At 39.9% G+C, this 21,981-nt stretch overlaps 1 protein-coding gene across 7 annotated transcripts in view; it reads right to left on the bottom strand.

Annotated features, from left to right (window-relative positions):
- LOC125465463 (LIM/homeobox protein Lhx2) overlaps positions 1–21,981 on the bottom strand; it is a 49,175-nt gene that overhangs the window by 11,669 nt on the left and 15,525 nt on the right. For all 7 annotated transcript variants that reach the window (XM_059638220.1, XM_059638216.1, XM_059638218.1 and 4 more), the window contains exons 2-4: positions 20,887–21,089; positions 17,983–18,341; positions 2,972–3,177 (exon numbers count right to left, since the gene is read on the bottom strand). In XM_059638220.1, coding sequence (XP_059494203.1) covers positions 2,972–3,177; positions 17,983–18,341; positions 20,887–21,086 — 765 coding nt within the window. In that variant the 5' untranslated portion in view covers positions 21,087–21,089. The remainder of the gene's footprint in view (positions 1–2,971; positions 3,178–17,982; positions 18,342–20,886; positions 21,090–21,981) is intronic.

Below are 21,981 nucleotides of genomic sequence, written 5' to 3'. Positions count from 1 at the left end.
GTTTCTTGAGTGTTTTTGGGGCTGCACTCATCCAGGCAAGTGGGGAGTATTCTATCACACTCCTGATTTGTGCCTTGAAGATGGCGGACAGGCTTTGGGGAGTCAGGACATGTGTTACTTGCCACAGTATTCCTAACCTTTGACCTGCTCCTGTGGCCACTTCGTTTACATGGTTAATCCAGTTGAATGAATTGTAAATCCAACTACCATGAAGGCTGGCGATGGGCTATACATACACTATAGGCCATAGCTTGGGCACTTTAACGTATATGAAGTCAGTGCTGATTGGTTGGCAAGTAGACTATCATTGGCAGATACAGTGCCTTGGAAACTGCTCCAGATGGACGATAACTGACCATTAACTGCCAAGCTTTCTTTAAGTTTAAACGATGCAGGTTGACGCCAATTGAACAAGGCATGGGTCCTGAAGAATGAACCAAATTTTGTGAAGCTGAAACAGATGCAATGTGTGTACACACTCCTTTTGTCTTTCAAGGACAGGGCCCTATCTATTAATATATCCTGGGTATTGATATTTCAGTGCCAGTGTGATACTAGACATGTGGATCATACATGCCAAATACTGGCACAGACCATATCAAACAGCATGCACCTCTGGCTGTTCACAACAGGCAAGGTACTAATGTTCACCACTAGCCTACACTTGCAAAATTCCCAATACAGAGTCCAACATTAGATGTGATTCTGCGATTGTTCAAAAAAACGCAAAACAATACCAAGTGTGCTCATAATTATTTTAATGACAAAATTAGTACTGTCATTCAGGTTCACAGTATGGCACACATGTGCCTATTTGAGGCTATCCATATTAATACACAGGGCCTTTTTCTCTGTTGATAGAGAGAATATGTACACACATTGCACCTCTTTCAACATAATAAAATATGGGACAACTGTTCATTTCCCAGGGCAATTCCTTAGCCAGAGTTGACCTACATGGTTTAAACGTAAACAAGGCTTGTCAGTTAACTGTCAGTCAACTAACTGGTATATTCTCCAAAAGCAACAGCTCTATTATTCAATGTCAACTTGTCTACCAATCAGCACTCTCTTCTCAATCAGAATAAAATATGACTCTCCCTTCACAATGGACAACTTGTGAACATCCTGGTGAATTCAAGATGAAAAGCTTCAGCAAAATGCATAGTTTTGCAACAATAATTAAGTCCATACTACCCAATGACTATCTGTAAAATAACAAGGATTGACTATTTCTTGTGGTGTATTGTATTATGATGTTCGTTGATTTCCACCACAAATGGAAATGTTAGCTGCCTACACATTCCTTGTCTTCCCTTTCCTGTAGGACTGATGGCCCTGAACTTTCACTGGGTCAGAATGTTCCAAAACAAGCCCTGCGTTAGGCTGGATGCTTCAAAGATTTAATTGCTGAGAGTTTGCAAACAATAGAGAAGGTCTTTATGTAGATTCTTCCAAACCAAACTGGGTGTGACTTCAAACAGCTACCGGGAATTAGAAGAGATAGTAAGAACTGCCGATGCTAGAGTCAGAGATAACACAAAATAGAGCTGGAGGAACACAGCAGGCTAGGCAGCACTGTGTTACCAAGAATTAGAGTCCTGGATGAGAATTACAATCCTTAGTCTAGGCAGGTTCAAGTCAGCTATAATGATTCTGTCCCAGGTTCATAGCAAAGCTAGGCTGACTCTGGGATCTTGCTATCTGATCCGTTTGGTCAGCTGAATTTTTTCTTCCCCTGCGGAAGACTAAAAGGCTAAACAAACAGTTTGACCCTATGACCAGACACAACTCTTTCAGCTGCTGTTTTTTCCATTTACAGACCCACACTTTAATGATGTATTTCACATCAAACACCAACTCTTACAGCGCAGATGGAACTACAGGCCAGAGATCAGGATGTTTTACAAGGGGTTTGGCCAAAGTAATTAGTGTACCAAAAGACCACCCCTATCCTGTATTGCAATAGCACCATCCCTATCTCATTTCTGCGCTGATATCCTAGCCCCAATACAACTCCCAAAATGTGATCAAATTAAAATATACATTTATCAAGAAAGAAATATAAAGAAAGATTATAAAAATGGTGTCATTCTTAAAATGTTAGAGCTTTTTGTTAATTGATATCCTTTCCTCTAAATTTTACTCTTACCCCTGATCTGCCAATCTGAGTGGCACCTCTTGTTGAGAGATATAATGCCACAGGCTGTGATTGCCATTCGTAAGGGATGAACCCAAACAATAAATCTTACCAGACTATTTGACCAAAGGGGCTTCACAGCTGCAATCCACCCGTTCCTCAACCAACATACACTCCAACAATAACTGCTACACAGCAATCAGGAGCGGCAACTCAAGCTGGTTTTTCCATTCCCTTGTGTACAGGTCACCAATGCCAACTGCAACAGTCTTACTGCCCTCCCTGCTAAAAACCACACTGATTGTGAATCAAATCTGATACTTCCCAATTTGTACTGCTATGTCCCACACTAAGCCATGTAGTTACCTGCAGAAAACTGAAAATGGTAGAAGGAATTAAACTGAATTGTTACAGAATATTTCTGAGGACCCTATAGTTCTCCTTTCAGCAAAAGTAGTGATTATTCCCTTTTGTAAAAAGTTTGTATACCAGATAAAATGACAATTTTGTAATAAGAAAGAAGATCAGAAGTAACTTTGTCATTGCAAAGGGCTTGGATTGTGGAACAGATGACATGGGATGGCCCCTGAAACAGACAGTAAAAATGGGTCTAAAGGAAGGCTCAATGTACCTCTGCACACTAATGTGACTGAGAAGTTAGACCAAATTACCATTTATGCTTGGAAAAGTGCCATACATGCAAGGCCACATTAGATTGAAATATAAATGTAATTACATATTATCCAAAAAACCAGTGAGGTTAGGAGAACAAAAACAGACAGATTGCCTGAGAAACAGAATTTCAACAATAATTCAACAGAGGTTTCTCACCTGCAGAACTCGTTTTGTAAGGCCTGTCTTCTGTGCTAGCTGTTTCAGGTCCTTGGCATCAGGATTGTGATTAATGGCAAAGTAAGATTTCATGGTCCTCAGCTGGTGGTGCTTGAAGGAGGTGCGCATGCGTTTTGTCTTCTGAGTGGGAGGGTACTGCTGTTCTCTGTCCATGTGGTCACCGTCATTTTCATTACAACTTAACGCTACAAAATATTACGAAGATATACTGTAAATTTAAGAAGAAATTTTGAAATGAATGTGATTACTGCTTAAAACTCTATTCCACTGCTATTTTATGAAAGCATCGGCCTTTGCATTATTGACTCATTTACAATCCCATTATCACTTAAAGATTCATTTGGTTTCTGATTAGTTTTGACTTTGAACGTTTGTCTGAACATCTGTCACAGAATGGAACTAAAATTTTTGTTTCCAAAATGAAAGAAACAAACTGGTTTAGAGCTTGTTGTAGACATTGCAGTAAATTAAAACCAAATAATTATGGAAAGCCCACTGTTATGATTTTTTCTGTTAAATTCTCCTTCCCTCCTGTCATGCCTCTGGCGAAATGCCAAAATGCAATGCATATGACGACCAACCCACACCTCATACAGGTGCTCCAATCCTGATCCTAGACCGTGAGGATTAGGTATGACTTGGATCCACAACCAGTCAGCATGTTGGTGAAGCAACTGCTTCAGGGTCAGTTTGTGCTAACCTAAGGCAAATTCAACTTTGGGCCTCATTAAATAAAAGTGGTGACTTGTTCATCCCAAGCAGCTTGTTGACTGACAAACTCTGGCTGGCTCCGATGCTGGGCCAACCTGGAGGTCGGATCAGAGCTAGTGTGGGAAAGAGAAAGGGTGGCACTGGAAAGTCAACTGTGGCACTGGAGATGGGCAGGGCTGGGCTAGGAGAAGTGCCCAACACACCTAAAGTGGAGGGCATCACCCAAATATTGTAAGTCCAGCTCCACTGTAGGCCTGGAAAATAAGTAATGGTAAACTGAATTTCCTCCAGTGCGTTAGGTGAATTTTTGATGTGAAGGCACATAACTATTCTCATCCAACTTTGGGATTCTTTCATTGAACCTCATGTTCAAACAATGCAATATATCACATAAGGTGCTCTTTGTTGGCTTATCACCTTAACAGGAAAATTCAAAAGTATTTTCTAATTATTATACATATGTTTCCACAGCTGGATCGTACACTTTTAATAACTTAGAGCCAATGAAGGTGTATTGAAAATTCATGTCTTCCACATTAGAATAATGCACCCATGTATAATATAATAGATGTTAAAAATGCAAGAAACAGGGTCAAAACACAAAAGCCATACAACTGGAAAACAGGTTTGATCTTCTGACCACTAGAAACCTAGTGTCTTCTTCTGCACATCTCATTGCAACAAGCTGCTTACAGGAGTCCAAGCTTCAATCAACACATTACCAAAGTGCCTGCCAATTTTCAAACATGCAGAATTTTGAAATTTTCAGAAATTTGACCTTATTGCATATGGTGTGATGAGTGCAAGACAGAGCTGTGTGACATATCCCTATTTTCAGTAATATCCAAGGTAATAGCTAACAGTTAGAAATACTAGTAAGAACTACCATAACAACTCTCTGGGCGGGGTGCAGTGGGCAATGGTATTAGGATTCACTCATATGATTCCTAATACCATTGCCCACTGCACCCCGCCCAGAGAGAAGGCAAGCCACTACTTCTCAGACTTTGTCAATTTCATTCTGGCACAAGAGAACATCCAACAATTTTCCTTAGCCTTCCTTGCTTCTTTCAGTGTAATCAGGAATTGCAATAGGATAAAATACTCCCTCATTCAACTCAGCTGTTTATTGTAGCATTGAATCAGACAGCCACAATCAAAACGGTAAGGGATTCAAAAGATGAGAGCACTATCTTCATCACAAACAGATGACATGTTTCAAGATTTTACATCACGAAACGATGCCTTCACTTATAAACAAACAAAATAGATTCCTCAGCATTTGTTGTGGAGTGGCTTCTCTTTCGATATTATCATAGGTTTTGGCGGAGTTAGAGAGATTGTTTCAAGATGCTATTGGAACTATGATTGAAAGTAATTACATTTCATTTTAACTTCTCACGAGCTCCACAGGAGTAAATCCTGGAATCTGTGGTAACATTTTAGCCTCTGAGTTAGGAATGAATTCAGGCCCTGCTCCAGACACCTATGATGAGTGCAGACCATAGATCAGGCTCTGAGTCCTGCAATAAAATCCATCAAGGAACAGATTTCATTGTTGTGCGTAGTATCCTGCACATTGTGTGGGTTGTGATAACCCATGAAACTTATCTTTCCATTCAGGACTAACCACATGAATATAAGCAGGAAAGAAGCATCCATATCTGCCTGATCCTTTCACTATTTAACATTCTTCTCCAAATGTAGGACAATCTTTTCATCAATATAAATCATTTCTTGTTAAACTGCTAAATCTTTTTGCATAGTCCAATTTTGTACTAGTAATTGATGTTTTAACATTGCAAGTTTTCATGACCCACAGCTCAGGCATATTAAATATATAAGAAACCAAGGAAATTGGGAACACAAGGTCTTATGATCACCTCCTTTCTTCTACTACAAATGGTGTAAATGTAAACAAATGTAATTTCATAAATAAAAATTTGTCAGTTCCAAGTCTAAATTCACTTTCAGTTATAATTTTGCAGAGGCCTTGCAACAGATCAATAAAGTGAAAGAAAAAGATCTTCCACAAACACCGAAGTCTGCAATATTTTTCTGTAAGCAGTTCTTCAGGAATATAAACTGGACAAAGAGGTGACAGTGGTACAATAGATATAAGACAGTGGGCACAAAAAGAACTTATCAGTTTTTCTTTAGATTCACAAAACTATTTCCCACTGATTTGTGTAAGAGAGTAGAAAAACCATCTGCTCCCAAGATTTTGCCACCATCATTGTGGTACAAGGGAGCACCCAATAACAACTTGCTTTCTGTTTTCCTTACTCTCATTTAGTTCCAACAGTAGTGACCTTTTCAATAGCTCCTCCCCTTTGTTTACACTTGCAATTATAAAGGTGCTACTTTCTGTCACTATCAAACAGCAGCAGCAACCTGTGCCAACACAGATTTGTATCTTGAGTTAATGAACATATTTTATGAAATCATGTTTACTTTGTTATTTTAATGTCAGGAACTGTCAGTGGAATTTCCAGAATTATATGGTTTTCTTCTATGTTAACAGAAAAACTCTGCATATTAAACATTCACACTTTCCACTCCTGATGGCCAGCAGCAGTAGTGCAGGTCATTCACAATGTGCACTGCAACATCTCACAAAGGCTCCAGTGACAGTGTCTACCAAACGTATGACCTCCACCACACAAAAGAGCAGGGCAGCAGATGCATGGAAACACAGCCATCTACAAGATCTTTTTCAAGCAACACGATAGGTGAATTGATGGCACAAAAAGAAGTAGACGGGTGTGATTTAAGAAGATGCAGCTGCAGCATGACCAAGGTTAGAACCGAATATTTAAAGATATTCAACATGTAGGAAGGTCAGCAAATGGGAAAAGAAGGTAGGGCAGTGCTGCTAATAAGGCAGAAGATCAATAGTGAGACAGGATCTGAAATTGGAAGAAGATGAATAATCTGTTTGGAGCTAATCAACAGCAAGGAGCAACAAAAATTGGTAACAGATTTTTATGGGCCCCAATGTAGTAGTGGCAATGTCAGGCCCAGACTCTAAATTAGGAAATAAGAAGTGCATGAAACAAGGGTAATGCATATTTACAGGTAACTTCAATCTACATAGAGACTGGGTAAATTAATGAGCACCAATGCTGTACAGGTCAATTGCCTGAAAGTGTGTGAGTTTGTTTTTTAAAGCAATATTTTGAGAAATCAGCCAGGGAACTGGCTACTTTAGAATGTGTATGCAATATGGAAGGGCTAATTAAAAATCTTGTTAATGAAGAGCGACCATGACAGCACTTTCCATTAAGGTCGGAAAAGAAATCACTTAATCCAAGATTACATAATAAATCTAGGCAAAGGAAAATATGAAAATATGAAGGGCAAGTTGGCTGTTGTGGACTGAAGTAATACATGTAAAAATGCGATTATAGACAGGCAATGGTTAGTATTTAAAGAATTAAACATGGTTTGCAACAAACGGAATCCCTCACTATCAACATCCGAGGGGTTAACATTGACCACAAACTCAACTAGACTCCCCAAATAAACACAGTAGCTACAAGAGCAGGCGGGAAGCTAGGAATACAGCAGTGAGTAACTCACCTCCTGACTCCTCAAAGCCTGTCCTCCATCAACAAGGCACAAGTCAGGAGTGTGATGGAATACTGCCCACTTACCTGGATGAGAGCAGCCCCAACAAAACTCAAGAAGCTCGACACTATCCAGCACGAGGCAGCCCATTTGATTGGCACTACATCTACAAGTATCCACTCCCTCCACCACCGATGTTCAGTAGTAGCAGTGCGTACTATCTACAAAGTGCATTGCAGAAGTTCACCAAAAATCGTCAGACAGCACCTTCCAAACCCAAAACCGTTTACATTAGAAGGACAAGAACAGCAAAATTATGGGAACACCACCAGCTTCAAGTTCCCCTCCAAGTCACTCACAATCCTTACTTGGAAATATATCATTGTTCCTTCACTGTGGCTGGGTCAAAATCATGGAATTCCTTCCCTAACGGCATTGTGGGTTAACTCACAGCAGGAGGACTGCAGTGGTTCAAGAAGGCAGCTCACCACCACCTTCTCAAGGGCAACTAGGGATGGGCAAGAAATGCTGGCCAGCCAGTGACGCCCACATCCTACAAATGAATAAAAATCAATACTTTCCTTTACAGCACAAAACGCAATTGGAAAAGTGAGTCAATCAAGGCTAACAAAGAAAGTTAAAGATTGCATAAGACCAAAGAATGAGGTTTATGAAGTCGTCAAAAAGTACTAAGCCTGAGGATCGAGAGCATTTTCGAATGCAGGAGAGGAATATGAAGAAACTGACAAAAAAAGTACGATTATAATATGAATATAGATGAATAAGAAACATAAAGACAGAATGTAGAAGCTTCTAGGGTATATAAAGAGGAAAGGATTACCAAAGACAAATGTCTATTACAGACAGAGCAGAAGAGTACCTAACGGGAAAACGGGAAATGCAGAGAAAGCAATGAATTACTTTTGCCTTGCATATATGAAAATACAAGAAATTTCCCAGAAACAATAGATCCAAGGGACTTGTGAAAATGAAAAACCAGAAGTAATAGTAAAAAAGTAGTATGAAACAAATAAGTGGGATTGAAATTTACCAAATTTCTGTGACTTGATGATCTGCATTACGGAACATTAAAAGAAATGGATACAGAGATAATGGGTGCATTAGTGATCATCTTTCAAATTCTATATATTCTGGAACAGTCCCTGCAGGTTGGAAGCTAAGAAATGGAATATCACTACTTAACGAAGGAGGGAGAGAAAATAAGGGGGAGGTATGACCTGTTGCCTGAAGTTGGTAATTGGGGAAATTATACAATCTGTTATGAATGATGTTACAATTGAACACTTAGAGCAGAATCAACATGGATTTATGGAGGGAAATCATGACTGACAAACCCGTTGGAATTTTCTGAGGATAATATTACAAGATTGGATGTGATGCATTTGGATTTCCATAAGTACTTTGATAAGGTCATACACAGGAAGTTAGTAAACAATAATATAGCACATGCAATATGTGGTAATATATGGACATGGATTGAAGAATGATTAATGGAAATAAAACACTGAGTAAGAGTAAATGTGTCATTTTCAGATTGGCCAGCTGTGATAAATGGGGTATGACAAAAATCAATGCTTATGCCCCAACTATTCACTTATCTATATCAAAGATATGAATGTAGAGACCAAACATAACATTTTCAAATTTTCAGATGACATAAAACTAGGCGGGAGTGTGTGTTGTAAAGATGGTACAAAGTGGTTTAAAGTTGACTTAGGCTGAGTGATGGGAAAACAACATGGAATATAATGTGGATAAATCTGAGGTCAGAGGAATGGAGATGTACAGCATTTCTTAAATGGTGAAAGAATGTGAAGTATTGATATCCAAAAGGGCCTGGGAGTCCTTTTTCATAAGTTACTGAAAGCTAAATGCAGGTTCAAAAGAACTAGAAGGCAAATGATATTTCAGCCTTTATAGTAAAAGAATTCAGGACAGGAGAAAAATGTTTCATTTCAAATGTTTCAAACCTTGGTGAGACTGCGCCTGGAGCATTGGACATAGACTTGTACAATGAGAAAAGAGAGAGGTGACTGGGCCTGTATTTAAAGTTTAGAAAAATTAGTGCTGACTTCATTGAGACTTACAGAATTCTTAAAGGGCTGGACAGAGTAGATATAGCAAGGATGTTTGACCTGGCTAGGCAATTCATAACCAGAGGGCACAGTCTCAGAATAAGGAACAAGCCATATAAAATGAGATAATCCTGACTCAGAGCGCAGTGAATCTTTAGAATTCTCAATTGCAGAGGGCTGTGAAAATTCACGGTAAGGATTGATCAGTTACAACATATTATTGACATTAAGAGATGTCACGACAGCTTGGAAAATGGGGTTGATGTAGATAATCAGGCATGATCTTGTCTGGAAAGCAGTCTCGAGGGGCTGAATGACCTACTCCTGCACCAATATTCCTTCATTCTAAGTCACACATTGCCCTGAATTTCAAGTATAGCACTACTCATTTACTGCATTAAGGTCAACATCATGGCACTCCCCTCCCAACAACACAGTGGGTGTACTTACACCACATGGATTGTGGGATTCCAATAGGTGGCTCACCAGCACCTTCTCAAAGGTATTTAAGGATAGGCAACAAAGGTTGGCCTAGCCAGTGCCACCCACATCTCATAAAAGAATGAATAATAAATTAAAGTTAATTTCCTGGTATGTATATTGCCACATGTAATATCTGTATGATTATGATGAAAGAAAATAATTACTGATACTTAAATATCATAGTAATCTATCACCCATAACAGATTTCTGCTCATGTAGCACATGCTTCGTAGACCAGCAAAGGCTCCAACCTATTCTCTTCAGACACTCAGAATTATACATCTTTTGAAGCCTTTGATCCTCAAATTAAAGACTCTGGGAAGACTTTCTTTCCAGCAGAAGTTAAATGCAATGTACTTTAGATAACGTTGTTCTGGCTTTACTATTTCATTATTGTTCAAGACAACTATGCAACATTTTGTAAACAATGGCTCAACTCCAGTTTTCAATTTCAATGTGAAATAGTATTTGGTAAGATTCATAATATTAAAAATATAATATGATGGAAGGTCTGGAGCTTATTGTTCAAGAAACTAAATATGGAAAAATATCATTAGTAAGTGGAGATTGTACAATGATTTGATAGAGGTGCTTGAAATTTGATCAGTGGCACAGTGCAAAAAAAATTTTCTTTTGGTGCTTGAGGGATATATCATACGAAGATTGAAAGAGTTTTAGGGGAAGAACATGATGTTCTGAGACTGTGAAATGTATTATTACAGTTAAGACTGGTTTAGACATAACGTTAATGCTAAGAATAGCTTAAATCGGCATTTGAAAGTAAGATTCATAAGGGGACATTAGAACAGGCTAGAAACATAGATTAAGGACTTCTGCTTGTGTGCATCTTGTTTACTAAAAGTGAATTGTGCACAATAATTGAAATTAAATAAATAAGATGATACTGTGTTAAGAGACTTCTGCCCGTTTTACACGTTTAAGATTACTACAAAATCACTGCAAATTTTCAAACTGCAACTATTTTCAAAGTGAATGTAGAACATTTCTTGTGGTTATATCATCATTACATATTCCCATACTAAAGCCGTTAAGTATAGGAATGGAAGTAAGCCATTTGGTCCACAGCATGTGTTCTATCATTCAATTACATCATGGCTGATCTGACAATCCTTAACTCCACTTCTTGCCTTATCTCTATGAACCTTGATTTCCTAATTGATTAAAAGATTAAAATACATTTAATGACACAGCCCCAAAAGTTCAGTGGTAAACAAAATTCCACAGATTGATTTATTTCAAGATAAAAAATGCCTCCTCATTTCTGTCTTAAAATGGGTGATCCTTTGCTCTGAGATGATGCAGTCTGGTCCTTGACTCTCCGACAAAGAAAACTTACATCTCTATATCTACCCTGTCAAGATGCCGAAGAATTTTACATGCTTCATTAAGTTTTATCTTACTTATCTAAACTCCATTGAGTATGGGCAGAACATATTCAACCTCTCCTTATAAGAAATGTTCCCATACCCTGGATCAACCTAGTGAGCCTTCTCTCAGCTGCCTCCAATGCTAATATATCTTTCCCTAGATAAAGGACGCAAAACTGTTCATAATATTCCAACTCTAGTCTGACCATTGCTTTGTATAGTTTTGTACAATGAATCTTTTAGAACTAAGGAGAGCAAACTATTGAAAAATATAATTCCTGTTACTTTTTTTTCTAGACAGTTATTCTCAGAACATTGTGGTTCGTACAGTCATAACACTGATTCTCACTCATCTCCCTTGTATTCCTGCTAAGAACCAGATCCTAGTTCCTTATAAACGAACATCAATGAATCAAAAATGTAGGGCAAACTTTTCTGGACTGACCTGAGTTACAATAATGTGAATTTCTTTACAGCAAGAAAAGGACTCAATAATCTTGATTGGTCTGATTCCTGATTCTAAGCTGAGATATAATAAGAAGTATTGCGAGTACTGAGCTGTTCTTGAGTTGACCCTCTGGTGATTTTTAAATCAATAATACAAACAGAAAGTGCTGGAAAAACTCAACAGGACTGGCAGCATCTGTGGAGAGAGAAACAGAGTTACTGTTTTGAATAAAATTACTCTGCTTTGGAACTCCAGAGAGTAAATTTGACTCAAATGCTAACTCTGTTTTGCTCTCTTCAGGTGTTATCAGACCTGCTGAGTTTTATCCCAGTGCTTTGTTTTTTTATTTCAGATCACCAGAACCTGCAGTATTTTTCCATGTACTCAACTGAAAGATTTTCATCCAGGAAGTGTGCCTCTACACTCAAATGTACCATCAATCTCCAGGCTGCCATTACCAGTTTAGCTTCAGTGGCCGATGTGATAACCACAATGGCCATTCAATTTATTGCTGTCATGCAGAACTACCAAGATCGGAAACTCAGGTAAGCAAGAGCTCAAACTGACTCTGTTCCAATTTGTGGGAATAGTCACTGATGTTTTAATGATATCAACCTGGGGCACTGCAACTTTAAGAAAGTGGCTGTGACTCATAAAAGTTGTGAGCGTGCCACATCATTCACAATTACTGGCATCCATTTCTTTGGCGAGCAATTACATTGTTCAAATACCTGCAGACCAACCAAAAGGCCTCACAAATGGCCCAAGGATGGACTTCATTGTACTGGAGAAGACATTAAGTGACATGGTTCTGAAGACTATTTCTCATGATAAATGGTTCAAAGGAGAACAGTTTCATTTATTCATTATTCACTAATTATTTTCTATTTATAATTAAATGGTCAGACAATAGTGTCACATTATTTCAAAACGAACAGATAAGTATAGACAGTTGTTTTCATACTTTTCCCCAATGTTTAACAGCATTAACTTCTTCCTGAAACGATTCCTTTATGCTGGCTAGTGTTGGAGGGATCTGTATTATGAGAAAATGCCAAGATCGTAAAAGGGTTAGTGTTCTGGCGTCTGATGTTACTGCTGAGAGCTACTCTCGAAGCCACAAAATGTTGAGTTTCCTACTTATAATCATTTCCCCATATTCAAAGAGTGCCAAATGTTCTTAAAAAGAAATGCTGTTGTCATTCAATACTAAGTGTTCAAGCCAGGCTCTTGGAAGAGTGTTGCAATCTGCTTTGATAGAAACGACATTTTTCGATGTATCTAACGTTTATGTTGTTATTCCCGGTGACAACATTCAGTTCGTAACAACTGATCAAATCATTACAAAAAATACCTTATTCAGAAACTTGTGCAAAAATCATCAAATCCACATCCTGAGTTATTTCCAAGGCAGGGAGAAAACTACACACAGCTTTGTATGCTTCATCTAGAGTCCAGAAAAGTACCGGAGGTTTATTTGGTTGGAATCAATTTTGAAAATGGTATTTTGTTCTTGCATTCTGAGAGTCTGGGCAACTGTCGATTGTGCTGTGGGACCGGCAGAAATACTATTTTAGAAACCTCAAGGGGGAGACAGTGTTCCAAAGCCAATGTGTTCAACTATTTTTTTCATTCGGAATCATCAACGAAAAGACATTGAAGACTCCGTCGCAAGTGTGAGATATGGGCAGATTTTTTAAAAAAAGATTATTAAAGTTCCTTTGTACAGTTCATAAACGCTGATTATCTGCTTCTCACGATTCCCACTTTGGGAATTGCTCTGCATTTGATGTGCCTCAGTATAAAACTAGTTGCTGTTCAATTATCGATCGTGCATTTAAAAATTAAACACGGTTCACCACCTAATGATCCTGCAATTTACAGCCTGCTGTTAAAAAGCAAGTAGAGGTGTTTGGACCGCTGTGATCAGGGAGTTTCCTTTCAATTAGAGAAGTTCAAAGTGTTAAGAGCCCCCGAACGCAAGCAACAATGCTGAAATACATGAATACATTAATTACACTAATCCACAGATATTTCGTTTGCATTATTGATTCCACACGCCGACAATATACAATTAAGGTTCCAACATTATGGAAAACACTGGGCTATTGTGTTTTAAAAGCCTTCTTGTCATTGCATACCTTTCAAACAACTATCAACAATGCTGCAAATCAAATTGCTATTATGTGTAATCTCCTGCCTTAGTTCGCGTTAGTGCAGAAATGTATGTCAATGTAAACATTATCTACATTTTTTTTTGAAATTCAGTCTTGCATTCAAAGCTCGTTTTGCGTTGGTCTGGCGCCGCAGTGTCCCAGCAAGTGTTTTTTACAGGAATGGTTATGTCACATGATGAGGCTTTAAATTTTGTGAACTTGTTCTAAACTGATATAATTAAATATTGAACAGAAGGTGAAGGCCATAGGTCTTGTATGGGGGATGAGACTCGTTCAGTGTTGGTACTTCATCAGAGCATACAAGGTGGACTTGCCAATCCAACAGTTACAAACTGGGGTATATTAAAAGTTTATTGCACAGGGAAAGCGCTCTGATGCTAGCAACTTTCAGGATTTAATGGCAAAGGCGAACTGGGTGTAGATAAATATTTTATTTACTAGGGTGGGGAAGGGGAGGTTCAGGAACTGCACGCTTTTCCTTCATACAAGTTTGTTTCTCTCACTTCCGATCACTTTCCTCCAATTAAAATCAACGGCCGGCGATAGTTCTGTACTGGGTCTCCGGGGGACAGGGGCTAATAATCGCGCCCATAATGTAATGAGAGAAATACGAAGGGTTTCAATGCATACGGAAGGCAACACTCATGTCACCAACTACAAGGGTAACACTTTTTTCTGGATATTTTATTCCAATGACCAACAATGTAACGTTGTCGGCCAAATTTTTTTTAAAAATCTATTCGGTAAATACTAAATACAAACATTGTAGTCTGTAAGGGCATTAAGCTCATGGAACTTGCTTCTGTTCATCTGTTCAACTACCTTCACTGAAATTGCTTGTTTCTTCAGTTAAAAGGAACAACTGGTGCTTTCTTTTCTTTTCAGAATTGCAATGCCCAGTTTACGGTGCACCAACAAGGTGTTTAGCGATGGAAATATGTAATTATTAGGCAATGGATTCATATTAGCATAATTGAAGCCTGTTAGTGGGAAGAGGTGAATTAAGTAATGATTTAAACATGAATATATTGACGAGTCAACAGAAAATCATTGCTTTCAGCCTTACTGTTGGGAAAGACGTTTAGAAAACAAAATTAAAAGCATAAAACTACGGAAGGATAATTTTACAAAAATGGCAGTACAGTGAAAGCTTATCTAGAACCACGAATTTACTTTTAAATGGCATATTTATCAAACCAGTCCAGAGTGGGTAGATCAGAAACAGGCGTCTTTTTCAACTGGGGGAGGATAGCGGGAGCTAAATGCCTAAAAGCAATCATTGGGGAGGTAGTGATAGCTCAGGCTTACAGCTCATTGACTTCACAATAACTTGTGGCAGCATATAACGTGGGGAAGCCTGAATTCGAGTGCCTCTTTTTTTTATAAATGACTATTAATGGTTTTCCCAGTGTACAGACCGTCAACGAAAAACAGAGCATTCACCAAGGTTGTAGATTTTCTAATACTTCATGAAACTCGCGCAGTCTGTAGTACTAGCCTTTCGCCAATGATTAGTGTTGAAAAAGTTTAAAATGCGCAATAATTCGGCTTGCTTTTTAAAGGGTCTTTAATGCTCGGCACAAATTAAGTCTTCGATAGTTAAATAACTCAAAGATTTCGAAACAGTTGCTTTGAAATTGCGTAAAATAGTAAGCGGTTGAGTTGAGGTTAGTTACAGGATGACGCTCTGCTAACGGTATCTTGAAGAGAAAGGGCAGCTTATAAGAGATCATTTTCAAACGTAGCAAAGGAGGAAGAGCCAATCCGATGCTGTTTAGAAATTGGCCATTTTTTTTTAACTCACTGGGAGTCCGCTGAGGGATTCGCAGTTTTGTACAGGTGTTTAGTTCTGAACGGAAAGCTTGTTCCACAAGGTTTCACCCATTGATTTACTGACCCAGAAATACTAAAGGCCTCCCAGGCTGCCGCCAGAAAAACAACTCCATTCCCCCACTAATCCCCCCCTCCCCCCCCCACCCCCGGTGATGGGCAAAAAATTAAAGTGTGAAAGAAGAACATTGGCAGAAGGTGCGTTTGAAGTTCCGGCATCCATCTGAGCTGTTTTCCACTTGTCAACCTCCATCTTCGTCTGAGATCTGCCAAGTAACCCCACCCCCCGCCTCAGTTCCAATTCTCTAAAAGCTAAAAGCTTAACGATGGTAAAAGTTACAAGTAAACACTTTGAAGGGAAATTGGCGACATTTGGAGCAATGAAAGGTTCTGAGGTCATTATTGCAAGACGCTTCCATCCAATCACGTTAGAATGTGGATAGACTTGTCTCCGCAGAAACTGGTGTATATGTTGTTGTCCATTTCCACTGGGTGCCAGATGTGCATTTTAATTTAATACTGATACCTGTAGATTTCAGGGGTACTGTATATATGAGGTGTCAATAGTCAGGATGCCACTGAAGAAAATTTGAACTAGCAATGTTCCACTCAGATTTGGAACCCGACGCAAAATATGATCAAAATACCTGAAGGGCGGCATCCCCTTTTTTTGAGATTTCTCAGCGTCCTGCGAATTTCTGGAACATTTAATTATTGAGGCAGAGAATAGGAGGGAGGGAGGAGGAAGTGTTCCCATTGTAAAGCTCCAAAAAGCAGTCGATTCAAAAGGTCAGCTCTTTCTGTTTGGCCTAACCCTTTTCTGTAAGCCAGTCCTGGTTCCCAGGATTGAAGACACACATGTAACTCTAAATAAAGATACCTCAGCACCGCCTACACATTGGCCTTGCTCACCAAACACAGAAACAAAAAAGTGTAAACTCGTTCAGATGCGCTTCTAATAAGAACGTCACAAAACTAAACATATCAACCATTCCGGCCAGATGCAGCTCCTTTCGATAGTGGAGATGCACTTTGTATGTGGGCACGTTAATGTATGAAAGCTCCCTTTCCTCCGACTTCTAATAGCTCCTGCCTCCAGCGATTGCCCTCCGTGCCACCACGGAGAATTTGGGAATCCAGGTTACAATGGGAGAGAGATGCTGAGGGATTTTGAACGCGCAATATTTTCCACAACTGCCACCCGTGTTAAAATAAGCAGCGGGTGTGTGTGTGTGCGCGCGGGTTGGGCTGGGGATGAGAGAGACACCTAACCGTGTTTACATTCCAGCGCTCCACAGAAACATTTCTCAAGCAGCATTGGAGGAAAACAGACCCTTGGCAACTTTCCGCACGCAGAGAGCTAGGGTGCTTTTAAGAAATGTCTTAAAATAAATTCAGATAAATACTTCCCAACACAAAGAATCCAGTCTGCCTATTATTCAACGTGAATATCGAGCATGAGGCCTAATTATTAAAAGCAGCAATTCACATGAGCCTTCCCGAGCAGTCTGAGATGCTGAGGTTTGGTGGGGGTGGGGGTGGGGGGGGGTAGATATTAAGGTACTTTATTCGCTTCACTAGCAGTCTGGCACTGCAATGCTTTCAAATAAAGTGGCTCTTATTTTCAAATAAATACGTTCGCCTCGTTTTGTTTTTTTTTGTTTGTCGAATCGGTTTTGAAGCTGGCACCTTTCATGTGACACAAACAGGCTGCATTCCCAAAGCGCCCCTTGCCAGCAGCGAGAAATCTCCAAACATCACATTACGCTTTAGTCGAAGAGTTGCCGCCAGAACAGTGTATCTGTTGAGAAGTGGCGCAGTATAAATATCTAAGTAAACAAGACATGCAAAGGATGTTACTGGGAGTCGAGGCTGGAAACCCACTGCGGGAGGAAATAGGGGGGGTCGGGGGGGAGTGGACCCCACAAGTGGGGGCTCCTATTCTGAGGGGAGGGCGCCAGAGGCTTCCCACTGACAAAGGGATAAGAGTGGACCATGTTGCTGGGATGGGGACACGGGATTTAATCACGGCCAAAGGCATTATTCTTTGCTTATGTTGGTCACAATTCGAAGCCACAAACAGTAGGTTCAAGCACAGCAGTTAGTTACGAACCAATGTTTCTAACTGTCGTGTGGATTGCTTCATTGCTGTCACGGGGCTAGGGTTGGCGTTAACTGGGCTGCCCCAGACTCGGGCATTGCCTCAATACAAACAGCAAGCAGCCCCATTCTCAGGAGCCAGTCGTGACCGGTGAGGCTGTCAGGGTGGGAGTTCAGAGAGCCCTACCTGTGTTGTAAGCTGTCAGGTCAGCCGCCGGTCCTGGGCTTTTCCTCTTACGGGGCCGTCCTTTCTGCACAGTGCCCATGCCGTTGTAGAATGGCAGGCCCAGGGCAGCGCTGCTCTTAGTGCCCACGTCCGTGTGATTGAAGTGAGCCTGAAATTCCCCCTGAATCAGAGTTTCGAAGTGAATCCTGCAGTACACCAGGCTGTCCTTCATGCCAAAGTGATCCCCGGTCGCCAGCATCTTGTTGCAGGTCGTACACGTGAAACAGTTCAAGTGATAGACCAAGTCTCTAGCTCTCATCACCATTTCTGATGCTGAGATGCCCAGGTGACATCTGGCGCACCTCTGCACGGAGAATCTCCTGCGGTGGGGGTTGGAGGGGAGGAGGGTGTAGAAAGGACAGATATTAAAACACTTTGGTATCTCTTGTCGAATCAGTTAGCGCTAAGCATACTTTCAGTGTCGCTGTGAATGTTCCGTCGCCATGTGTGGTGTTTGGGAAAAACAGGCTGTCTTGGGAATGCATACTTAGGATAGTCCGGTACACTCACCTCTACCACCGCCCCCGCCCCCACCAACAGACACCAGCCCACCCCCTAAACAAACAGCAGCAGTGCACCTCGTCCACCCAGCAAGTTTTGGTCGCTAAAGTCAGTTCCTGTCCGCGGTGCTGGGGAGTTTTGCCAGCTGTGATGTGCACAGGTGACAATATCTTCCCAAAATGAACTCTCCGAAACTGACGAGATGCGTTTGTTTCTAGCTGTCGGTCAGAAATGTCCATTTCAAAATCATTGCGGAGGCGATTGGGTTTGTAATACCATCCTTGAGTGGTGCAGTTCTGACCATCTCTAAGTAGGGTAGTCACTGTCGAGGCAAAACGTTACCGGCAGCAGTTTCTGCTGCACCTTCTGAATCCTATCCCGTCTTCTGTTGTACAAGCATTGATTATTTTTTTAAAAGTCATTTTAGTACCCAGATTCTGCCGCTGAAATAAATTTACTTCGTTTTATAACTGGTCGTTATTTTGATAATAAGTCGCTCCTGTGTGGAGTTTCAAGTTGAAATACTTGGTAGGGTCCATTGGAAAATTATTTTAAAGTCCAGATTGTAATGCCTGAACCTTTCGAATGCACTTTCATTGATCATTCAAATAATTACGAAACAAACATTTGTTTCAATCAACTATGACCTACATTGGGAAAACTGAATGCTAAATAAAACCGTACAAACTGTAAGTTTTCTCGCCAAAGACTAGGATAATTTAATTGCATTACTGTTAGCTTTCGCCGTTACAGTCTCAACAGAAGCACATCGATGTGATCCATGTCCATTTTGTCCCCTGTAATATGTCAAATCTGTTTGGCTAGTCCTATGTCTGTGAAAGAACATGCGCTCCTGAAATCAACACCAGGTTTGCATTTGGCGAGTTGCTTTAAATTTCGTGGCGCGGTCCTTTAATTGGAAGATCATGCATAAAACATTACGCTCGGTGCAAAACAGCATCATTAAAATATTAACTGTTTAAATGAACTATGCAAATGAAAGAATTCAGCAAAATTATTGCACGGGACAATCTGCCCATTCCCTGCATATCTCCGCTATATAGTCCTAACCTTTAGATCAACGCCAGCTCACTGTAAGAGTTTACCGAAATCGCACTGTTTGCGGATTTTGTTAATTTAAGTTATTGCTTTATTTTTCAATATTGTCATTCATAAACGTATATGTATCCCTACTTTCGAAGGGTATTGGTTTTCCGATTATCTCCTATTAATATGGGAGGGAGCATTTAGTTTTTCAGTGGCTTACAATGAAAATACGGAAAGTTTCTTATACGAAAACTGAATCATGAACAACAGCAACTGGTGCTTAACTTGTTCTGAATGTTCAGCTCCCAGTTTAAAGAACTTGATATTCTCTCTCTTCCTTCCTTGTCCAATATTAATATCTGCAAAAGCTACAGCGTGAACTGTTCAGGCAAAACAGAACAGCGCACGTCGTTCTGTATTCGCTCCAAGTTTAATTCATGTAATAGGTCAGTAATAGCTCATAGTCTATTTAATACTGTAAACAACCCAATACAATTACAACTAATCACAGGTTGGTTCATGCTTAAACGGATACGTTTCTTTCATTGTCGTCTTCACGCACTGAGAAGGAGTCGTGTGTTCTGCAGTTTATTCCTACAGACTTATCCCGACTGGATGTTGTTCATTCCATGATTTTTAACAACACGAATCTTAATTGCCGGCGTTACATTTTATCTAATGCCCTTAGAACATAATTAAACATAATTGGATACAAACAGAGCCCCATTTCTCTTTCTATTAGACCCCATTTTCAACTTTTTTAATGCTAATATCCTCATTTTTTTAAAAAATGTAAAATGAAATCCTTCAGGAGCGGGTTAGAAGCACCTTGGCAATTTAACCCTGTGCCTATGTGATAGTTTCGGAATTATTTCTCCCAGAGATAGTTGATCCATTTGCGGTGTTTGATCGCTATACTGCCCAGTAGGACTTTGTAGTAAATAAATCTTAAACCTTGATATCTCATTATATAAAATATTTAAAGAAAAGGCTCTACGTAAGCTATTCCAACCCAGTCTGCCATTTGAAAACAACGCTCCCATTTGCTTCTGTTTCAATGGGTAATTAATATGGTTGTTTGTTCTGAAGTACTTTTTATTGTTTTTTTAAAAAGTCATTAATAGGCGCACCGGTTGCACATAAGAGTGGCGGTGAATATGTATCGTTACTTGTTTGCGTATCAAGATCGACTACTCAAAGTACTTATTATAAAATTCTAAATATTCTGCCTTGCTGACTGCATGCAAAGTATTGGGCCTCTGTTTTGCCGCAGGTCACAGTTGACATTTTGACTGTTTTTTAAACATATCTAGGTACCTGTAGTAATCTTCTTTGCAATAGATGCTGCCATCCTTGGCGAAGCAGGTCAGTTCGGATTCCAGGGCCAGTTTGCATTCACAGCATTTGAGGCAGCGCATGTGCCACTGTTTGTCCACAGCCAGCAGATAATAACGGTCTGAGATCTTCCCCCCACAGCCTGCACACAGAGCCGGTCTCTCGTTACTAATGGACGGCATAGTCTGCAAAAAACACCAGCAGGATACACCCATCAGCACCCACTTTGCATCGAAACAGAGATTGGATTACAATTTATCATCAGGGAGAAAGAGTAAACACCAACCATTAAATCAAGCATGATTCAGATATTTTTTCAAAGGGACACAATGTGTGGGTCATGTCGCCTATTTGGTGTATACATTCCAGTGCAGTGTCTTTGTTTCCCAAATGTTACGGCCCATCTTTAAAAGTAGTTGCAGGACATATTCTAGGAGAAGTTGTGCTGGCTGTCATTTAGGCATTAGCTAGCCAAACGGCTAATTATGTCATTCGTCATCATTGCGAATATTTGTTTCATTCTCGCACCTGGCCGCATTTTGAGAATCGCACATGTACTCACGCTGGCCTTGGAAATACTATTACATTCAAATTCTCACCCACATAACAAAGGAAGAACTAACCGTACCAGCAAGTAAGGTCTACTTTCTCTGTTATACACAAAGACCTTTGCTTTCTACATTTCTCATGACGATAACTGCAGTTTGAAATCGCCTCAACAACACTCAAATAAATGCGGGCCATTCCCACAACCAAGTAAGTCCACATCCCAAGTATTTCGTGAACATGTAGATTCCTATTTCTTTTCCAGAAGATTAATCATATTCTCTTGCAATAACTGTCAAATTTAAAGTCGCAGTTTTATGCCATGTGTTAGTATTTACGAGATAGGCCTGACCAATACCCATCCTGAAGTCAATGTAAGCGACTGAGCCAGCCCGTTACAGACAATTCATAGTAATTTCGATGGAAGCGGTGTGAAACAAATCTGTCCGACTGAAGTCAAATCAAGTGTGTGTATTCTGTTAAACCGTGCGAATCGTCTTAAACCGCATTCTGAGAGTTTACGTGTCAAAT

This window comes from Stegostoma tigrinum, chromosome 29 (assembly GCF_030684315.1).
Source record: "Stegostoma tigrinum isolate sSteTig4 chromosome 29, sSteTig4.hap1, whole genome shotgun sequence".
Taxonomy (NCBI): domain Eukaryota; kingdom Metazoa; phylum Chordata; class Chondrichthyes; order Orectolobiformes; family Stegostomatidae; genus Stegostoma; species Stegostoma tigrinum.
The sequence above is the reverse complement of the archived record's forward strand: the minus strand, read 5'-3'. Positions and strand labels throughout refer to the sequence as shown.